The following is a 19,452-nucleotide window of genomic DNA, read 5'->3' on the forward strand; positions in this document are numbered from 1 at the left end:
AGTACATCAAGTAAGGAATTTCTTGTCTCAAATCACTTGACCAGAACTGATGTATTCCTAGAGGTTTATAGAGTACAGATAACAATCTATAGAAAAAAAACGAAAAGGTTATTTCCAGTTCCTGTCGACCATAACCTTCATCGAAGCACTTCTCTCTAGGTTTGTTTCCTCATCTGTAAAAGGTAATTCTTAGTTTTACGAAGTCAACAGAAAGGAAAAAATAGGATAGCATGAAAATGAAGAAAAGGCAAGTCTTCCTTGGTTATCTCCTCTTTATTCTTAAATCATCTAATCTCTGCCTCAAACTCAAAGTCACTCTGTCTTCAGTACTCTCAAGTCCCTCGGGTTAGACCTCTACCTTACCCTAAATTCATCAACACTCATGTATTTTTCCCCCATCAGACAGTAATTCTTCATATCTCCCACTTATTGGGGAGTTGGCAGCTGTTAGGATCTCAACATCATAGAACGAATGCAGAGCCTGTAAAGAGTGCGACCATTCACTGAAGATGAAGACCTCAAGGCACTGGGACACTGGGGTGAAGCAAGGCTCAAAATAATGTGTTAGTTTTTATAGCAAGTAAATTTTTAACACATTATGTCAGCACTCTATACTGTATTTCTCACAACACCCCTAAGAGATAGGTAGTTACTGTTATCATTTTAAAGATGAGGAAACTGAAGTTTACAGAAACTTGGCCAAAGCTACCCAACTTTTAAGGGGCAGAGGCTGAATTCGAACTCAAGACAAAATATGTATGATTTTCCCCGCAATCGTATTAGACAGAGATCCGGTTCAGCGTGCAGAAAGCAGGCCTTGCCAGAAGAAAAGTGACTACCCGCGCGCCAGACACAGGATGGAGGGGGCTGCTAGAATCTTGGACACCCCGTCCACGCGCTGGCATTAAGGGGAGATGTCCCCTTAAGAAAGGGGGCTTCTTCTCACCCGACAAAAAATAACTCCCCAACTGGGAGGAGGTTCCCTCCGAAGGCGGAGGGCTAGGCAGATGGAAGAGGGCTCGGACAACTGGCCGAGGGAGCAGCCGGCCGGTCAGCGGGGATCGGAGGAGGAGGGTAACGAGAGAGGGGAGGCGGCAGCCGGGGAGAACCAGGAGTCCTGGACGTGGTCCGTCCCAGCGGAATGGGACCAGCAAGGCCTGTCGAGAACGGAGCCGGCGGGCTCCGAGGCGGGACGGGTGGCGGCGGGCGCCCCGGAGGGAAAGGAAGAGACCGGCTCCGAGGAAGCGGCAGAGCAGGAGCCGAGGGACTCGGACCGCTCCAGCGGAGAAGAGGGGACCGGCGGTCCCGGGGGCGGGGCGACCGCGGGGCTTGAGGTCGCGGGGAGGAGAGAGAGGCGGGGAAAGACGCACCGAGCGGCGAAGAAAGGGAAGCGGCGCAAGAGCGAGGCTGCAAAGGACCCGGGGGAAGTCGAGGACGCAGCGGGGAGGCCGGCGGACCAGCAGTCGGGCGGCTTCCCGGGAGGGCGCTGGGAGGCGCCCCAGGAGCGCCCCCGGAAGAGGGCCACGAAGCGGGCGGCCGCGGGCGCCGAGCAGGTGGAGCAGGAGCGTCCGCTGGAGAAGAAGCCCGGCGGCCTGAAGAGCCCGAATGCGGTGGAGACGCCGGCGAGGAAAATATCCTCGGAGGTCAGCGAATTGAAGCCTCAAGTCCCGTTGCCCAAGGTCAGATTCAGTATCTGCCCCAGACCTCCCCGCCCGTCGCTGTGGTCTGTAACTGGCCGCGCGTCGCACAGTGTCATTAACGAGCTGGCGAAGATGGGCGACCCGAACGTCCTGGAAATGGTGCGGCAGGAAGGTAGGAGCCAGCGGAGAGGCGCGGGGGGAGGGTCGGGCTCCTTGCGCGGACCCCGCCACCCAGGGCGCAGAGACCTCGGGGAACGTTGGCAGCCTGGCGCCCAGGGACCTTCGCAGCAGACTGGCGTGCTATGCGCGAGACAGGGACTGCAAGACTAACAGACTCTGCCGTGTGTGGGTGGGTGGGTGTCGGTGCCTCATGATTTCCACTGCTGCTCCGACGAGTCCTGGACCTCTGTCCCGTAACCCCTGCGGTTGTGAGACCACGGTCCTACTCTCTGTGCGGCGGAGCAGTGGAATCATGCTGGGAGGCGAGGTGAGCGCATGGGCGTGTGAGCTGAGGTGCCCAGGCCTGTGAACCCAGGCACTGGGAGGAAAGCCTCCCTCAGAGAGCCCCAGCTTAGAGTACAGGACAGAGGACCCATGTGTAGGAAGATGACCCTTAAATGCTTGCCTTTCTTTATTCGCCAATTACTGCTCAAGCTTTGAGATCTTTGTTAATTATGGGAGGGGCATACCCAAAGGTCCATCAGCTTGAGATTCTTCCGCACTTGAGAATGTTGCTGTTTTGCCAACTTTCGTTGAATATTTAGTTATGTTGAGAAATCTCTGCTAAATATTTGTTTGCTAAGGCCTTTGCACATACTTACATTCTGTGGATCTATTTTACTACACATTTTTCTAAAAACGCACGTATTTTTTCTGTCTCCAAGACCTCCAATGACTGTTATCACGTCTTGTTTAGTATTAGATCTAAACATGGAAACAAAATTTTAAGTGATAAAATATCTAAGCAGTTTTACTAGTCACTCTTATTAGGCACCCATTGTAAGGCAATGCATTATTGCAACTTCCCCCACTTTCTTAACAGCTTTATTGAGATATAATTTACATAATATAAAAGTCACCCATTTGAAGTGTACAAGTCAATGGTTTTTAGTATATTTACAAGGTTTTTCGATTATTACCATAATCTTAATCTGAGAAACCTCTTAGTAGTCACTTCCCACCCTCCTTCCCTACCCCTCAGCTATAGGCAACCAATAATTTATTTACTGTCTACAGATTTACCTATTCTGGACACTGCATGGAAACAGACTCATATAATGTGTGGCCTTTGTAACTGACTTTTCTTCTTTCTCTTAGCATACTGAATTTGAAGTTCATCCATGTTGTAACTTGTGTCAGTGCAACATTCTTTTTATTGCCAAATAATGTTCCATTGTATAGATATACCGTATTTTATTCATTCATCAATTGGTGGACATTTTGATTTCTACTTTTTTGGTATCATGAATAATACTCCTATGAATACTCATGTACAAGTTTTTTTTATGAACATGTTTTTATTTTTCTTGGATATATATCTAGGCGTGGAATTGCTGGATCATATGGTAGCTCTGTATTGAACATTTTGAGAAACTGCCAGACTATTTTCCAAATGTCTGTATCATTTTATGTTACCACCAGCAATGTATGAGTTCCAATTTGTCCACATCCTCACTAACATTTGTGAGGTATTATCTCAGTGTGGTTTCGATTTGCATTTTCCCCAGTGACTAATGTGTCAAATATCTTTTCCAATATTTGTTAGCCATTCACATATCTTATGTGGATATATGTGTTTTCAATTCCTTTGCCTATTTAAAAAAATTAGGTTATTTGTCTTTTTATTATTGCATAATGAGAGCTCTGTATAGTCTATGGCCATGCTACCCTGAACAAGCCTGATCTCATCTGATCGCAAAAGCTTAAGCAAGGTTGGGCCTGGTTAGTACTTGGATGGGAGACCACCTAGGAAGACCAGGTGCTGTAGGCATAAAAATATATATATGGGATTGTAAGATGATAAGGTCCTTGCAATCTGTGAGATCAACCAAAGATTGTCTCGCCTAAAAAATAAAAGAAAATTTTTTTTAATTAAAAAAGTTCTATATATATGATTTGCAGATATTTTCTCCTATTCCTTGGGTTGTCTTTGTATGTTCTTGATGGTGTCACTTGAAGCAACTGCCCCCCTTTTAAGTCAAAAAATAATTTGAGGATACAGGGAAATAAAACTATTGAAAACTTAACTTTGACTCATGGCTCTGCTAAATTTGCAGTAAATTTATTTGTTAGGGAAAATGATTGATGTTAAGTGCTGCAAAAGAAATCTAGTGACTTTCAAATGCATAAAATTAGAAGTCCCTTTCTATACTTATTTAGTGGTTTCTTCCATTGCTGAGAATTACTTTTTGTTGTAATTTCAGTAATCTGAAGGTCTTAATAGAATTTTTTTTTATTTAAAGCATTCAGTAATTCCTTATAATCAGTCCTTCTGAAGTAAAGCTATGAGAAGGTACAGAAATATATTCTTAATTGAAGAAAGAGTAGAAGAAAAAAATGTGATATATGAACTGTTTATAGATAATGAAAAAAATACATTTTAATATAGCATGACAGAGATTGACATTTCAGATATTAGAAGTATGATCTAATTTAGCCTGAGGATAATTTTGCTTGCTAGAATGTCCACTTAAATTAGTATTACTTGAGCATATGTCATACTACAGCTTGAATACTTCCCAGGAAGGTTTTAGAACTTTTCCCAAAAGAATGTCAATTTTCTTTTTTCTCTGAAAAGAGTGATTTTTAGTAAATTTCCCTAGTTGCCATTACAAATAGCAGGGGCCTTTGTGATTTTCATATATTCCTTCTTGTTATCCAACCTTTCCCTATGATTTGGATGTAGGTTAGAGAAAGGATATTGATGTGAAATACCATATGTATTTGATGGTTGATTCTGATGACTGCCTCCTGCCCAAATTCCTGTTTCCTGTTTTGTTCATAGATCCAGAATCCAAGCACAACAGGGTAGTGTGGATTAGCGAGAGTGGCATCTAAGGAGCAGGATGGTCCAGGCCACTCAGATGACATATTTCTCAATGTTTTTCAATATGTCAGTTGTTTTGCTGGGTTGCTTTTACTGCCCATTATTGAGACCTTTGTTATTACTAGGGTTATGCGAAAAGTGCAGTGAGGACGTATTTTTTAACATTATAATCCAGTGGATTTTGGAAGCTCAGTTCTAAATATATGTTTCTTCCTGGAGTTTAATGACACAGCTATGAAAACAAAAGTGATGGTTGAAGAAGGATGAAAATTACTGGGTTACACAGCGTTAAATTTTAGAAGCTACTTTTATTTCTGTTTTAAAATACAGACAGATTTCTTACAGTAAATTTATCAAAACAGGTAAGCCTAGATTTAGTATGTTATGTATTTCCTAAATTACCTTTAAAGAATAAATATGAGAAAGTTAAACAATTGATTTACATGTACACCTATCCTTTGGTAATGTGAATATTTGATCGCATATGCAGTTGACCCTTCAACAACACAGGGTTGAACTGTGAGAGTCTGCTTATACGCGAATGTGTTTTTCAATAGATATTGTCAATGTATTTTTCTTATGATTTTCTTAATAACATTTTCTTTCCTCTGGCTTACTTTATTGTATGAATACAATATCAATAATATACATATGTATTACATATGTATTGTAATGTCGATAAGTAGACTATTAGTAGTTGAGTTTTGAGGACTTTCGACTGTTGGGAGGAATCAGTGCCCATAATCTCTTCATTGTTCAAGGGTCAACCGTATTTTATTTTATGCTGCTGGACAGAGTGTAAACTGATCGGAGCATCTGGTAAATGCAAGTGCTATTTTTGGGCTTTGGATTTGCTGGAGTGTGTATTCTTAGCAATGTGCTTTCAGTGAAAACTCAAAGCTCGGTCTTTGGGTTGGTTTTACTTCTAGCTCATATTTTATGAATTGCCACGAAGATTGGCATTAAGCCCTTCATATTTCTGATTTCTAGTCCATTAGGATTCATATAGTCATTTCCATTGATTTTAGAGGAAGTTGGAAGAATAAAAAGAAGCTGATTTAAAGTTGTCGACTTCAAATCCTGCCTCTTCAGATAGGCCTCTGTTTTGTCAGGGGTTTGGTGATTATGTATAGTTATTATAGCCTTATCCTCTGGGAGTGTGAAAGTGTGTCTGGGTCTACAGCACCTGTGAGCATCCGATTGTGTTTGTGAGAGAGAGCTAGTAAGCATTTATGTGTGAGAGGGAGCATAGTATGTGAAGCACTTCTATCCTCTTTAACTTTTCTTCTTTTCACAAAAGGCTGCAGTTTACAAAGTATGCTCCACCTGGCTCTCAGGGAGCTTGCAGCCTTGTGGAGGGATGTATAATTGGGCTAGGTACCCAGAAAGGGCTATATCCAGGGTGGAATGGGAGCAGCTAGGAGGCTCACCTAGGAGGCAGATAAGGTTTCAGGTGAGGCCTGGAAGGAGGATGTCAAAACTGATATAATGTAAAAAATAAGCAAGAATTAGCCCAGAAAGAAATTAGCTAGAAGAAAGGAAGCAGCAAGTTGAAAGATGAAAACATAAGAGAAGTAGTAGGTAATCTAATTGGAGATAATCTGGAGGAAATCTGTCATCCCATTTCCCATTTTCATATAAATACTTTGTATCAAGTTCAGATAGTTTGAAAATATTTTTTCAACTACATGTTAAATGCAGCAAAAAAAACTAGATGAAGGAGTGGTTAGTGCTTGCAGTTTTTCAACTTTCTCTTCTAAAAGTTAGAATTATAAAATGCTCTATAACTTCACTTGTTTGCTCTGTACTTGGAACTCTGTTTAGTTCTGCCTAATAGTGCCTGTTTTTGTCCTCAAGAAAAATGAAGGTCTCCGTAAGTCAATTTTCAAGCACCATACTTTAAGAGATAAAGCATGTATTTCTTAGAATCCAGTTCTTTATCTACTCATTAGAAGAGTTTTCATTAAAAAATTCAATGAGAGATGGTCGAGATGTAGTATTTTGAGTTATACATCTAAACAGTACTCATGGTGGTACTATATGATGTTTTATATTTTTCAAATAGTTTTTACTTATATTTTTAATCTTATAGATTAGAAGGACTGCACTCAGAAATGTTAAGTGATATAGCAATGGGCATGTTGCAGGAAGCAACACCCAATGATGGAATTTGGATGCTCAGACAACTTTGTTAGAGGAAGGAGAGTTTATTAGGCCAGTGGAGCGCGCGTGGCTCTAGACAGCACAAAAGGCACAAGTTCGTTCCGGTTTGAGTTCTTACAGCTTATTCCATGCAAGCTCCATGCATGGGGTGTGTGATTCCCTTGTCTGAGGGTCTACATGTACTTCCTGACTCAGGATGGAGGGGGCAGTTTCCGATGGGGGCTACAAGGGGGAAGGAATTTCTGGACACTAGTCCTATTTCGATAAGATGTGGTTAATCTATAACCGGCTGAGTTGGGCATTTCTACAAGCCCTTTGCTTTGCATTTTTCAGATGCCTCCTCTCTTAGGCACGGTCTGTTTTTGTGCTTTTCTTATAACAACTATTAACTTTTAAAATAACAGATCCTATAACCAAAAGATCTGACTACAAAAGAAATTTTTTTCTCTTAATTCAGACTCTCTAAAACTTATCCCAAAGAATTTAAAACAATTTTGATAGTTACCAAAAGAATAGAATACATCCTAATAATAATAGTAATATCAACAAGAATAACTAATATTCATTGACCTTCTCTGTGCCTATGACTGCATGAAGTACTTTACATGCATTATCTCATTTATCTCATTCGCTTGCACAAACCTTATGAGATAAGCCTTAATGCCATTTATATGATATCTGATAGCTTTGAATTTCTGTCATATTCTTAAGTCGCTTTACTTGCAACCACTTTGGGTCAACTCCAGAAAAACACTCTGATAGAATATTAAATCTTACATGGTAAGAACTAAGAGATAGCAGTGGACATCCCTATTGGATATTTTCCTCTCAGCAGTTTTGTGTCTGTGGATTAATAACTGCATTTATTAGAGTTCAATTTATTTCTTAGTAGGTGAGATTAACTTAGTTGGTGACTTCTTTTGGAGGCCGTTGTGAACCATTTAGCTCCAGGAAGACCATGAGTGTTTTCTTCCAGTATTTTTTTCTTTAAACTTTGGTTTGATTTTTGAATTCCTATTTTATCTAAATGCAGACTTTTAACATATTCTGATCAATTGGTCATTTAAACATTTTTTTTCTTTCTTATTTAATTTAGAGGGAAGAACTGGTAGGGAAGCAGACTATGCTTTTGATGCAAATGAGGTAAGTTGAATATATATTAGCTTCCTATAAGTCAGAACAAAAATCGGACTAGGTTAGAAATGTACTTCCTATGAATACTAAGGTATTTGTACTTTATTTATTCATATTACATTCTTTCTGTTTTGTCCTCTAACCTATTCATTGTTTAGTAAGTAAAGCAAATTCCATGTTTCAGGCAGATTTAATATCGGATCTTTTTAGACATTATAAGGGAACAAACACAAGCTTAGATTTGATTTGAAGCTTCTTGTGGAATAAACTCAGATATGCTGAGACTTGATATGCAGAATAATAGTGTTTGGCTTAACGCTTTGCTAGTATAATGAAGGTATAATATATGACAGCTTTTTTATGTTACAGTTATTAGTCTGTGATTAGTGCTTACTGATGACTATGCCAGCATTCAAGCATTAAATAAAATAATAAAATAATAAATAATAAAATTAAAATTAAATACTACTTGTATTTAATAAAATTTAAATTAAATACTACTTGTAAAAATACAGAATTTTCTTGACAAAAGACCTTATTTTATTAAAACTTACAAAAAGATACTAACAATTTAGATTTCTTATATACAGAGTATAAGCATTTTGAAAGTATGCCAAGTAAAATAATTTTTCTAGTAGACTCTAGTTGACCCAGAGCAGTACTCATGGAGGTATATGTCCTTGAATTGGGTTAGGAGTGTCCACCCAGATTTAAAAAAAAAATAAAAAATCTTTAAAAATACTTTTTTAGGAATGACTGAAATTCTCACCTTGGGATATACAACCTATCAGAATAGGTTGGCTGTGTGCTAGTTGCCTGGAAAAATTGGCTAGATAAGCTGGTTGACTTAAGATTCTCAGAAGTTGTGAGATTTCCTTAAATTCTTAGTGACCAAAATGCTGAGAGAAAAAGAACACGAGAACTGAGAAGCCTATGAAAATAATTTAGTCAAGTAATTTTTATAGCATAATTTGTAGACCACTAAGAATAAATGAAGTTCTTAAAAATGCAGGCTCTCTTGGGCCCAACCTCTAACTACTAATCAGTACTGTTGGGGATAAGGTTAAGGAGTCATGATTTTAAAAAAGTATCTAGATGGTCCTTATTGCCATTAAAGTTTGAAAACTACTGTCATAGAGTCCCCACAACTAAAGAGATGTAATGTGACACAGAGAACATATTTATTGAGTAAGTGAATCATGGTAATTATTTAGAAAATTAAAGTTTTCATGTCTTTGGAGTATACTGAGGAAAGATTTAGTTTGAGTGACACAATTTAAATGATAATAAATATATTGTCATTTTTATTTTGTTCATATTGACATAATAATACACTCTTCACAAATTTTTTTATGTACTGCTCAAGTTAAATTCAATTATAGTTCACATTCTTTGCTTCTGTGTATATCTTTCATATTTATGTATATCTCAAACTTTTATAACAGAAAAACAACTTCATGTCATATTTATGCTGTTCCTTATCGCTTTGCACATTTAAGAGCAATAGTTATTGCTTCCTTGTCTTTAACCTCAGATAGATCTTCATTTGAAACAAGTTTGCTCAGACTTTTAAGGCTTTACTTTTGGCTTACCAAGTTCAAAAATTTACTTAGTTAAATTCAACCATAGTATTTTTAAAATATATGTCATAGATTTTGGATTTTTGAAAAATTTTGTAGGAAGGCAACAAGTGACAGGTGACAGGGAAACGAATTCAGTGCTGGGAGTATAGCACTGTCATACCAAACTCCCTTTTAGACTCAACCTAAAGTTACGGCTAACACATCTTTTTTAATGTAGAATGTCTTGGAGCAAAAGCAGCATCTGTCTGAAACAAAGAAGAAGAATTACTGTAAAGCTTGGAGTTATTAAATGAATATATTATTGAATTAATCAATTTAAAAGTGACTAGCTTTTGCTTTCAGAAAGATGGAATAGACAAAATTTTTTCTGTTCCTTCTGCTAACTACAACTAAAAACCTTGGGCATTATATATAAAATAAACATAAGAGGACTCTGAAAGTTAGAAAGAAGAAGACAGAGTGGCTAGCAACCTTGGCACTTAAGGGACAGCACTGAAGTTAGTTTCCTGAATTTTCTCTCTGCTTTATATATTGTAGACTGGATGCTGGAGGAGCCAGTAATGCAAAATGCTAACTGGCACAGACAAGTAAAGCACCAAGATAAGCTACTCTCTCTAGCTAAAGGACCACAGAAGGGGTAACCTAGGAATATAGAAAACTTCTAGTCAGTAACTGCTGTTTATAGCCAAACACCACGAGGGTGGGGTGGGGGGAAGGTCCTACCATCATCCCCTCAAAACGAGCTCAGTTGAGGAGACTGGACTTTTCACCCCTGCCTGGTGGTAACAAGGTGTCCAGCTTCCCATAGAGTTAGTGTCAGAAAAGGCTGAATGGGGACCCAGGTCTTTCATACCCACTGGGTGAAAATGTGTCCCTCCCACACACTCATTAGCATGACGTCAATGGAGAACATGTGGGCAACCTGAACCTTCACTCTCATCAGTGGTAATAAGATGTTCAATCCTCTTCTGCTGGGTTGGTATCAGAAGTAGTCTGGTGGAAAGTGAGATGTTTCACCACTGTCTAGAAGTAGAGAGGCCACCTCCATATCCCTTCCTGCTGTGTTGACAGTGGAAGCCATGTAGGGAACAGTAAGGAGGTGCCCTTGCCCTTTCCAGCCAGGTTGGGATCAGTGAAAACCTAGGTAAGCTTGAACTTCCACCCCATCCCCACCCAGAAGCAATGTGAATCTCTTCATATTCACAGAGGCCGAGAGGAGCGCATGGAATTCCACCACTACCGGGTAGTAAAGTATCACTCCACTTACCCCACAAGTCAGAGAAAACTTGCTTAAAACAGAAGATTTAAATGAGATCTAGAGTTTTATAACACAATGTCCCACAAATTTAGATTTCTATAGAAAATCACATATAATACCAAGAACCAGAAGGATATTGATTTGAATGAGAAAAGACAACAGATATCAATACTGAGGTGGCGCAGAGGTTAGAATTATCTGATTAGTATTTTAAAGCAACTCTCACACAAAAGCTTTAGTGAGCAATTGTGAACATTCTTGAAATGAATTAAAAAAAATAGAAAGTCTCAGCAAAAATAAAATAGAATTTTTAAAGAAGAACATATTAGAAATTTTAGAATTGAAAAATAGAATAACTGAAATAAAAAACTCAACAGCAGAGTGAAATGGATAGAGGAAAGAATCACTGAACTTGGAGATAAATAAAAATTATCCAATCTAAACAGAAGAAAAATAAAATGAAAAAAAAAATGAACAGAGACTCAGGGACTATAACAGAAGATCTTACATTTGTGTTAATCCTAGGAGAGGAGAGAGTGGGCTAAAGAAATATTTGAATAAATAGTAGCTGGAAATATCTTGATTTGTTAAAAGATATGAACCTACACATTCAAGAAGCTGAGAGAAACACAAATAGTATAAATCCAAAGAAATTCACATCATTCAAACTAAAAATAGTTCAGAAAACTCAAGAAAAAAATATTCCGAAAGCAATGAGAGAGGGGGAAAAAAAACACCTGAACCGTAAAGGTAAAGTAATTAAAATGACAGTAGGTTTCTCATCAGAAATCATGGAGGCTGAAAGAAGTGGTACAATTGTTTCAAAAGCTAAAAAAATAAATAAGTAAATAAAAAATGCCAATCTAGAATTCTATAGCCAGTGAAAATACCCTTCAAGAATGAATTAAAAAATGTAGACGTTTTCAAATGAAGGAAGACTAAAGAAAATTTTCACCAACCCATCTACCCTAAAAGATTGGCCAAAGGAAGTTCCCTAACAGAAATAAAATGATAAAATAAGGAATTTTGTATCATGGGGAAGGAGGAAAAAGAGAAAACAGAAAGAGTAAAAATATGAATAAATACAATAGACTTTCTTCTCTTGAATTTTCAAAATTACATTTGGCAGCTGAAGTAAAAATTTTAACAATATCTGATGCAGTTCTCTATATATGCAGAGAAAATTTTAAGACATTTATAAGCAAAGGGGTTTGGGTGTGTAAAGGGAAGTGAGGTTTACATTAAAACATATCCATAGAGGCTAAGGATAAAACATACACACTGTGGGCTGAGATAAATAATATGTACATAAAATATAATCTCAAAACCCACATTTAAAAAAAAAAAACTATACAAAGACATATACTCAAAAACTGTTTCAATAAATCAAAATGGAATTATAAAAAAGGCCTAACAACTCACAGGAACATGACAAGGCTGTCTTCACTTACTACTCCTATTAAACATAATACTGAAAGTTTTTGCGATAAGGCAAGAAAATAAAAAGATTATGGATTAGAAAGGAATAAATGGAACTCTTCCTATTTTTTATTTTATTATTTGCAGATGACATGATGGTTTAAATAGAAAAATCCCTCAAAATCCAGGAAAACAAAGACCAAAACAATAACAAAAACAAAACAAAAAACATGGCCCACCCAAAACTAAGAAATGAATTTCATACAAAAATTAATTGCATTTCTGAGCAGTGAACCCATGGAAACCCAAATTGATGTATAGGTTAATGCAATTCCTATTGAAATCTCATTAAGACTTTATATAAATAAAGATTTTTCTAAAGTTTACATGGAAATGTAAAGGAAGTAGATGAGATAAAACAATTTGAAAAAAAGGAGAGATAAGTGGAAGGAATTACTCTACCCAATTTAAAGATTTACTTTTTAGCTGCAGCCTAATCAAGACTTTGTGATATTTGCAGAGAGAGGCACATAGATTAATGAAACAGTATAGAGACTGCATAAATAGCCCACACAATCACAGCCAAACAATTTAGGACAAATGTGCAAAAGCAGTTCAGTGGAAGGAAGGATAGTCTTTTCAACAAAGAGTGCCAGAACATTTGACTATCCATAGGCCAGATTATGAACTTCAACCTAAACCTCACATCTTTTGCAAAAATTAATTCAGTGTTCATTATAGATTTAAATGTAAACCATAAAATTATAAACCTTTTTGAAGAAAAAATAGAAAATCTTTAGAAACTAGGTCTTGGTGAAGAGTTGTTAGACGTGATAGAAAAGCATGATTTATAAAAGTAAAATTTGATAAATTGGACTTTATCAAATTTAAGAACTTTTGTTCCGTGAAGGATCATGTTAAGAACAGACAAGCACAGACTGGGAGAAAATATTTACACATCGTGTGTCTGACAGCTCATATCTTTGGTATATAAAGAAATGGTAAAACCCAGTGGTATTAAAAAACAACCAAACCAAATGGGCAAAATACATGAGATATTTCTCTAAAGAGAATATATAGATGGCAAATAACCACATGAAAAGATTTTCAATATCACTGGTCATTCGAGAATTAAAAAATAAGACCAAAGTGAGATTACTATACTCCTATTAGAAGTGCTAAAATGTAGAATAGTGACAATACCAAATGTTGGTGAGGATGCAGAGAAACTATATCTCTCACAATTGCTGATGGGGATGTGAAATAGTACAGTCACTCTGGAAAACTGTTGGGTAGTTTCTTTAAAAATTAAACATAACACCATATGACTCAGTAATCACACTTTTAGGCATTTATCACACAAAAATGAGAACTTATATGCACACAAAAACCTGTGCACAAATGTTCACAACAGCTTTTTTTTGTAGTAGCCAAAAGTGGAAGCAACCCAAATGTCCTACAGTAGGTGACTGGTTTAACAAACTGTGGCGCCCTACCATGGAATACTACCCACCAATAAAAAGGAAGGACAAATTGATACCTACGACACCTAATCTCCAGGGCATTATGCTGAACGAAGAAAAAAAAAAATCTCAAAAGACCGCATCATCCAAATGACAATATTATAGAGATGGAGAACAAATTAGTGGTTGCTAGGGGTAATGGATGTTGAGAGGGAAGAAAGTAGATGTAACTTTAAAGGGGTAGCACAAGGAAAATCTTTGCGATGGAATAGCTGTTTATCATAATTGGGCTGGTTCTTACTCGAATATACATGTGATACAATGACATAGAACTACACCCACACATAGTCCTCATGTCAGTTTCCTGATTTTGACATTGTACTATACTTACGTAACCATTGGGGAAAACTGGGTGGAGAATACACAAGATCCCTCTGTACTATCTTTGCAAATTCCTGTGAATCTATAATTATTTTAAAATGGAAAAAAAGAAATGAATGCAATTTATTTAACATTCTTCAGTGCCTACTGGATTTTCTTTTATTCACACTCAAATGCTGACAAAAAACAAACAAAAAAAACATTGCAGTCGGTTTTTGAAGACAGACATATTGATAATACAAAATATCCATTCAGATTTTGGATTGAGGCAGATATGACTAGAATCATTCAATTTAGTCCATTAGAATTTTATAGTTATAATGAATGGGCCTTTTTACAAGACAGAAGAATATGTAGAAATTCCAGGCTCACTATTTCACAATTGTTTTATACTGTCAAAGGATATTCTGTGCTTTCATGATAGCTTAAACTTTAAAGGGACTAAATCCTAGAGTGTTACCTCTGATTTATAATTAATGTAGGTCGTCGTTTAACATTAATATAATTTTAGAGATCCAGAAAATGCATGTGAATTAAAAAGTTATGGTAAATATATTTGATACCACTAGAAATTAAACAAAAATTAATTTTTAAAAAGCCAACATTTATTGAGAACCTCCCATGCGTTAATCTTATTTAATCTCATTGTAAAAAAATTGCGGCATAGAGAGGTTAACTTGCTCAAGTATACATATAGAAAGTAATTAGTTTTTCATAATTAAAAAAAGGTTATGAGGAGTCTATAAAGTGAGACTATATAAATTGGATTATTGTTTTATCTACAAAGTGTTGGTGCTGGGATTCTGAACCCAGGCAATCTTGCTCTCTTAATCACTACAATATTACTTCTTCCCCCCACCCCAATATTACTTCTTTAAAATACCATTTTAAGAACCCTGTCCAGAAGTATTTTTTCTTCTGAATTCCAATCTCCAAATCATTGCTACTTATGTTTAGAGCATTCAGAATGGCTACTCTTTTTCTATGTTGATTTATAGATCTTCTGAATATTGTCACATGTTGTTACTAGTGGAAGTTTGCATCATTCCTTCATCCAGTGACTCATTTCATTCATTTTGCACCATTTCATTCAATTCCTTTATGATTAGGGTCAGAGAAAGAGACATCTTGAGACATGAAAGTCATGGCCACTGAAGAGGGAAATGTAGGTTTGAGAATAGAACAGATTTTCTTTTTGCCTGAGACCAAGGTCAGTGAGAAATGAGACAATGGACTACTCAGCAAAAAGCATGAAGGAACCTATGTTATTTTATTTTACATTTTGCAAACTGAAGATATAACCACAGCCTTTGATTGGAAAGTCACAGCAAACTAATTTTTCCTAGAGTGGGAAACTGTAAAGTTCCTAGTGTGATTGCTATTGGACCATTTAATATATATTTTTTGTATGCTCCTATAACTAAAACAACTGACTGTTCTCTAGCATAATTGAAAACATTATGTTATGAAGAATCAATATAATATGAAGTAATACATTTATAAATTGTGTTAAAGGCAGAAATGTAGATGCACAGTTTATTGTCAGAGGCTACTATTTTAGAATCGAATGATCAAGATGTTATTTATTTTATATCTGATGTATTTTGGTGAGTTAGTGGAATTCATTTAAGATCTACAGGCAGATAGAATCACGTGTCAGTGAAATAGGATTTTGATCACTTATTTACTGATAGACTCAGTTTTCCCACAGCTCTTCCCACAGGCTAGTATAACTTTAATACCATAGATGACATTTATCCTTTTTCGGAATTTATATTGAATTCTGTTATATGAAAATTGATATGTGCTCAATGTTATCTCTTCCTTGTTCTCCTTAAGAACACAGATAAATTGCTGCTTTATTGTGGCACATTCTGAGACTTAACTTTTGGGTGTATTTCCAAGGTGCCCTTTAAATTCTTTTTTAAAAAATATATCCAGTGTACGTTTTATCTCCTGTTTTCAAAACTGACCTGCCCAGCACCACCTGGGTGTAATGAGATATTGTCTGTGATTTTCCAAGAAACAAGTAAATGAATTCCCAGTCTGGGCATGTGTATCAGGTCATTTCTGCTAGCTGCTACCTCTCCACAGCACGCTACTATACCTGTCACTGGAAACTGCTGAGAAGTTTCTCAGGAGCGTTTGCTGTGGAGTGCCATCTATTAGGGACCATGAGGATATAAAATCAACTATACACCAAGTGAGGCATCACTATTGCTTTAATTACAAGTGGTTTGTGTGTATTTATATCCATGTGTGGCTTTTTCTTGGGTTATAAGTACAAATCCTTAAGAATTCTGGCAGTGTATTTTCCAAGGTATTCACTTTAATAATTCTCATCAAATGTTTGAAAGACCTAAAATAGCCACTTAATTCTGCCCTTCCTTTTGGTCTTGTTCAGGAGTCAACACCATTAAATATATACCTTCCTGTTATTTCTCCATAATATAGTTCTTAATCATTTCTGTGTCTCAGGTTTTTTTTTTTTTTATGATTTAATAAAGCTACCTCCGAAATTCTTATTCTCTCCCAAGCTCTCTCTTCACACACACATATATATATATACCAATGCGTGCATGAATACACATACACATGTATACACATATATACACAGTTTTGCATTCCATTTCAGATATTTCATAGTTCCCCTGAATTGCAGGTTTAGTATTTCTACAAAGAGAACTGAGAGTTTTTGTTGTTGAAAGTTATATGCTCCCCACTCGCATTATTAACAACGTTGTGTCTTCCCCATGGTACCATTAGCAGAGCCTGGGCAGCAGAGAGACCAGCTTGCTCATCCATGAAGAACCAACGGTAAGCAGGAATCACTACTGTACTTTCTTGCATGGACGCAAATGGGGTATCTTTTTGTGGTGATGCTCTCTTTCTGAGTTCAGTTATTTTTCAGATCCTCATACATGATTTTTGAGAATTTATTACTTTGGAAAAAAATCAGCTTCTGATGAGGGGGAAAAGTAACATCAGACATATTGATGAGAAAGTCACATAAAGCATAGCACTTTGCTTGCAATTTAATTTCTCGGTTTTACAAATGAGAAAATGAAGGATCTAAGGGGTTTAAAGACCTGACCAAAATCATCAATATGTTTAAAGGGTAGATTCTTGACTAGAACTCAAGTTTCTGAGGACTAGTTCACCGTTATTTCTCCATACATCATTTTTTCTTACCCATAAATACATACCTAAGAATAATCGTGAAGAAGTACAATTTATACAAATCAAACTTTAATATCAAGTAAGAGGGTAATGTCAGAAACATGGCGGAGTGAGAGATGTCCCCAAATCTCTTCCTTTGAAACAACAATAAGCTGAACATCTAAAACTCAACAAAAAAAACATGCAAACTTCACACCAGCACATCTGAGCATGGGGTCTGCGTATAAGAACCACCACAGGTCAGAACCCTGGGTGTCGGGCAGTGGACTAGGGGAACAAAGAAGCTACCTCTCGAAGCTCACTGCAGGAGCTCCCTGTAGGAGGAGGAGGAGGGGAGAAGGTGAGGGAGGTTTTCTGAACAGCCCTGCCTGGTAGAGCTGTAAGCTCCATGCAGCTGGCAGCAGTGCCCAGGCACCAGGGCAGAAAGCAGAGAAGTAGAGTTGACAGAGAAATGACAGTTGAATTTTACCAGCCATGGTTGCAAAACTCGAGGCTGAACCGCAGCCCCCATTCTCCAACCAAAAGGGCCCCTCCCCCCACATCCTCTGAGACCAAATGCTGCAGAGCCTGAGGGGAACTGAAGAGGAGGCAGTACTTCCTAACTCATTTTATGAGGCCAATATTACCCTGATACCAAAATCTGGTAAGATAACACAAACAAAAAAATTATAGACCAATATCTCTTTTGAACACAGAGGCAAAAGTCCTAAATAAGATACTAGCGAACCAAATACAGCAACATATTAAAAAGATTATATACCACGACCAAGTGGGCTTCATCCTTGGGGCACAGGGATAGTTCAACAAACAAATCAATTACTGTGATACACCATATAAACAAATTAAAAAATAAGAATCATATGATCATATCAATAGATGCAGAAAAAGCCTTCGACAAGATACAGCATCCATTTATGATCAAAATACTTCACAAAATCAGTGTAGAAAGAAAGTACCTTAACATAATAAAGGCCATCTATGACAAACCCTCAGTCAACATTATACTTAATGGTGAAAAACTAAAAACCTTCCCTCTAAGATCTGGAACAAGGCGAGGCAGTCCAATATTGCCATTGTTATTCAATATAAGATTGGAGGTTCTATCTAATGTAATCAAGCAAGAGAAAAATATAAAAGCATCCAATTAGGAAATGAAGAAGTCAAACTTACTATTTGCAGATGACATGATCTATATAGAAAACCCTAAAGATTCTACAAGAACACTACTAGAAAAAATAAGCAAATATGGTACGTTTCTGGATACAGAATCAATGTTCAAAAATCCATAGTGTTCCTGTACACTAATAATGAAGTGTCAGAAAAAGAAGTGAAAAAAACAATTTCTGTTGCAATTGCAACAAAAAGAATAAAAATACCTAGGAATAAATCTAACAAAACATGTGGAGGACGCATATAATGAAAACTGTAAGACCCTATTAAAAGAAATCAAAGAAGATGCAAAGAAATGGAAAGATATTCCGTGTTCTTGGATTGGAAGAATCAACGTAGTTAAAACGATCTTACCACCTAAAGCGTTTTACAGCTTTAATGCAATCCACATCAAAATCTCATCAGCATTTAAAAAAAAAAAAAAAAAGAACAGAAAAATCATCAGATTAGTATGAATTGCCAAAGCCATCCTGAGAAAAAAGAGCAAGGCTGGAGGCATCATTCCGCCCGACTTCAAATTTTGCTACAAAGTGACAATAATCAAATCAACATGGTATTGGCTACAAAACAGACATAGACCTATGGAACAGAATCGAGAGTACAGAAGTAAACCCATGTTTATATGGGCAAGTAATTTTCGACAAGGAAAGCCAAAACATACAGTGGAGAAAGGAAAGCCTCTTCAATAAATGGTGCTGGGAAGACTGGAAAACCACCTGCAAAAGAGTGAAACTAGACTGTCGTCTATCACCACACACCAAAATTAACTCAAAATGGATTAACGACCTGAATATAAGACCCGAAACAATAAAATGCATAGAAGGAAACTTAAGAACAAAACTCAAGGACTTTTGACTTAAAGAGGATTTTATGAATTTGACCTCAAAGGCAGGGTAAGTACAAGCAAAAATAAGTAAATGAGAGAACATCAAACTAAAAACCTTCTACACAGCAAAAGAAACCTTCAATAAGGTAAAGAGACAACCATCCAAATGGGAAAATATATTTGCAAGTA

The 19,452-nt window shown here is 37.0% G+C and overlaps 1 protein-coding gene and 1 pseudogene across 6 annotated transcripts in view; both read left to right on the forward strand.

The window, feature by feature from the left end:
- The first annotated feature begins 992 nt into the window (after window positions 1-992).
- ANO5 (anoctamin 5) overlaps window positions 993-19,452 on the forward strand; it is an 80,508-nt gene continuing 62,048 nt past the window's right edge. For 3 of the 6 annotated variants that reach the window (XM_016138483.2, XM_036220804.1, XM_036220807.1), the window contains exons 1-3: window positions 993-1,812; window positions 7,946-7,992; window positions 16,854-16,904. In XM_016138483.2, coding sequence (XP_015993969.2) covers window positions 1,008-1,812; window positions 7,946-7,992; window positions 16,854-16,904 — 903 coding nt within the window. In that variant the 5' untranslated portion in view covers window positions 993-1,007. The remainder of the gene's footprint in view (window positions 1,813-7,945; window positions 7,993-16,853; window positions 16,905-19,452) is intronic. The other 3 variants (XM_036220803.1, XM_036220805.1, XM_036220806.1) reach the window with 2 other exon arrangements.
- Window positions 3,511-3,630, forward strand: LOC118603505 (annotated as a pseudogene).

This window comes from Rousettus aegyptiacus, unplaced genomic scaffold, assembly GCF_014176215.1.
Source record: "Rousettus aegyptiacus isolate mRouAeg1 unplaced genomic scaffold, mRouAeg1.p scaffold_m13_p_5, whole genome shotgun sequence".
Classification (NCBI taxonomy): domain Eukaryota; kingdom Metazoa; phylum Chordata; class Mammalia; order Chiroptera; family Pteropodidae; genus Rousettus; species Rousettus aegyptiacus.